The sequence below is a fragment of the Calypte anna genome, chromosome 25 (genome assembly GCF_003957555.1).
Source record: "Calypte anna isolate BGI_N300 chromosome 25, bCalAnn1_v1.p, whole genome shotgun sequence".
Classification (NCBI taxonomy): Eukaryota; Metazoa; Chordata; class Aves; order Apodiformes; family Trochilidae; genus Calypte; species Calypte anna.
In genome coordinates, this window is record NC_044270.1 from 921,863 (window position 1) to 922,710 (window position 848).

The 848-nt window shown below is 53.8% G+C and overlaps 1 protein-coding gene across 1 annotated transcript; it reads left to right on the forward strand.

Moving 5' to 3' along the window:
- Positions 1–512: 512 nt before the first annotated feature.
- LOC103536415 (feather beta keratin) lies at positions 513–848 on the forward strand. Its single transcript, XM_008502579.1, has one exon. It carries the CDS (start codon positions 513–515, stop codon positions 846–848), a length of 336 nt encoding a protein of 111 aa, XP_008500801.1.

The following is an 848-nucleotide window of genomic DNA, read 5'->3' on the forward strand; positions in this document are numbered from 1 at the left end:
TTACCTCTCTGACCACCATCTCTAGGTACTCTCACAAATGTCATAGAATCATAGAATCATGGAATGGGCTGGGTTGGAAGGGACCTCAGAGATCATCAAGTCCAACCCTTGATCCACTCCCCCCGTGGTTCCCAGCCCACTCAGTGCCACATCCAGGCTCTTTTTAAATATCTCCAGACACGGAGAATCCACTACTTCCCTGGGCAGCCCATTCCAATGCCTGATCACCCTCTCTGTAAAGAAATTCTTTCTAATCTCCAACCTAAACCTCCCCTGGCACAACTTGAGACCCTGCCCTCTTGTCTTGCTGAGAGTTGCCTGGGAAAAGAGCTCAACCCCCCCCTGGCTCCAACCTCCTTTCAGGGAGTTGTAGAGAGTGATGAGGTCTCCCCTGAGCCTCCTCTTCTCCAGGCTGATGTCATCCTCTTACCTGACTTTTAGAAACTTGCTGTGGCTTTTATATCACATTTACTCTCTTCCTGGTGTTTCAGACTTCCCTTTCTCCTACAGCCATGTCCTGCTATGACCTCTGTCCTCCCACCTCCTGTGGCCCAACCCCACTGGCCAACAGCTGCAATGAGCCCTGTGTCAGGCAGTGCCAGGAATCCACCTATGTGATCCAACCCCCTCCTGTGGTGGTCACCCTGCCTGGACCCATCCTCAGCTCCTTCCCCCAGAACACCGCTGTGGGATCCACCACCTCTGCTGCTGTTGGCAGCATCCTGAGTGCTGAAGGAGTGCCCATCAACTCCGGGGGCTCCTTGGGATTTGGGAGCTTTGGAAGCAGCTACAGCCGACCCTACCGTGGCTACAGCACCTACAGCAGTGTCTGTGGTCAGCCCTGTTAA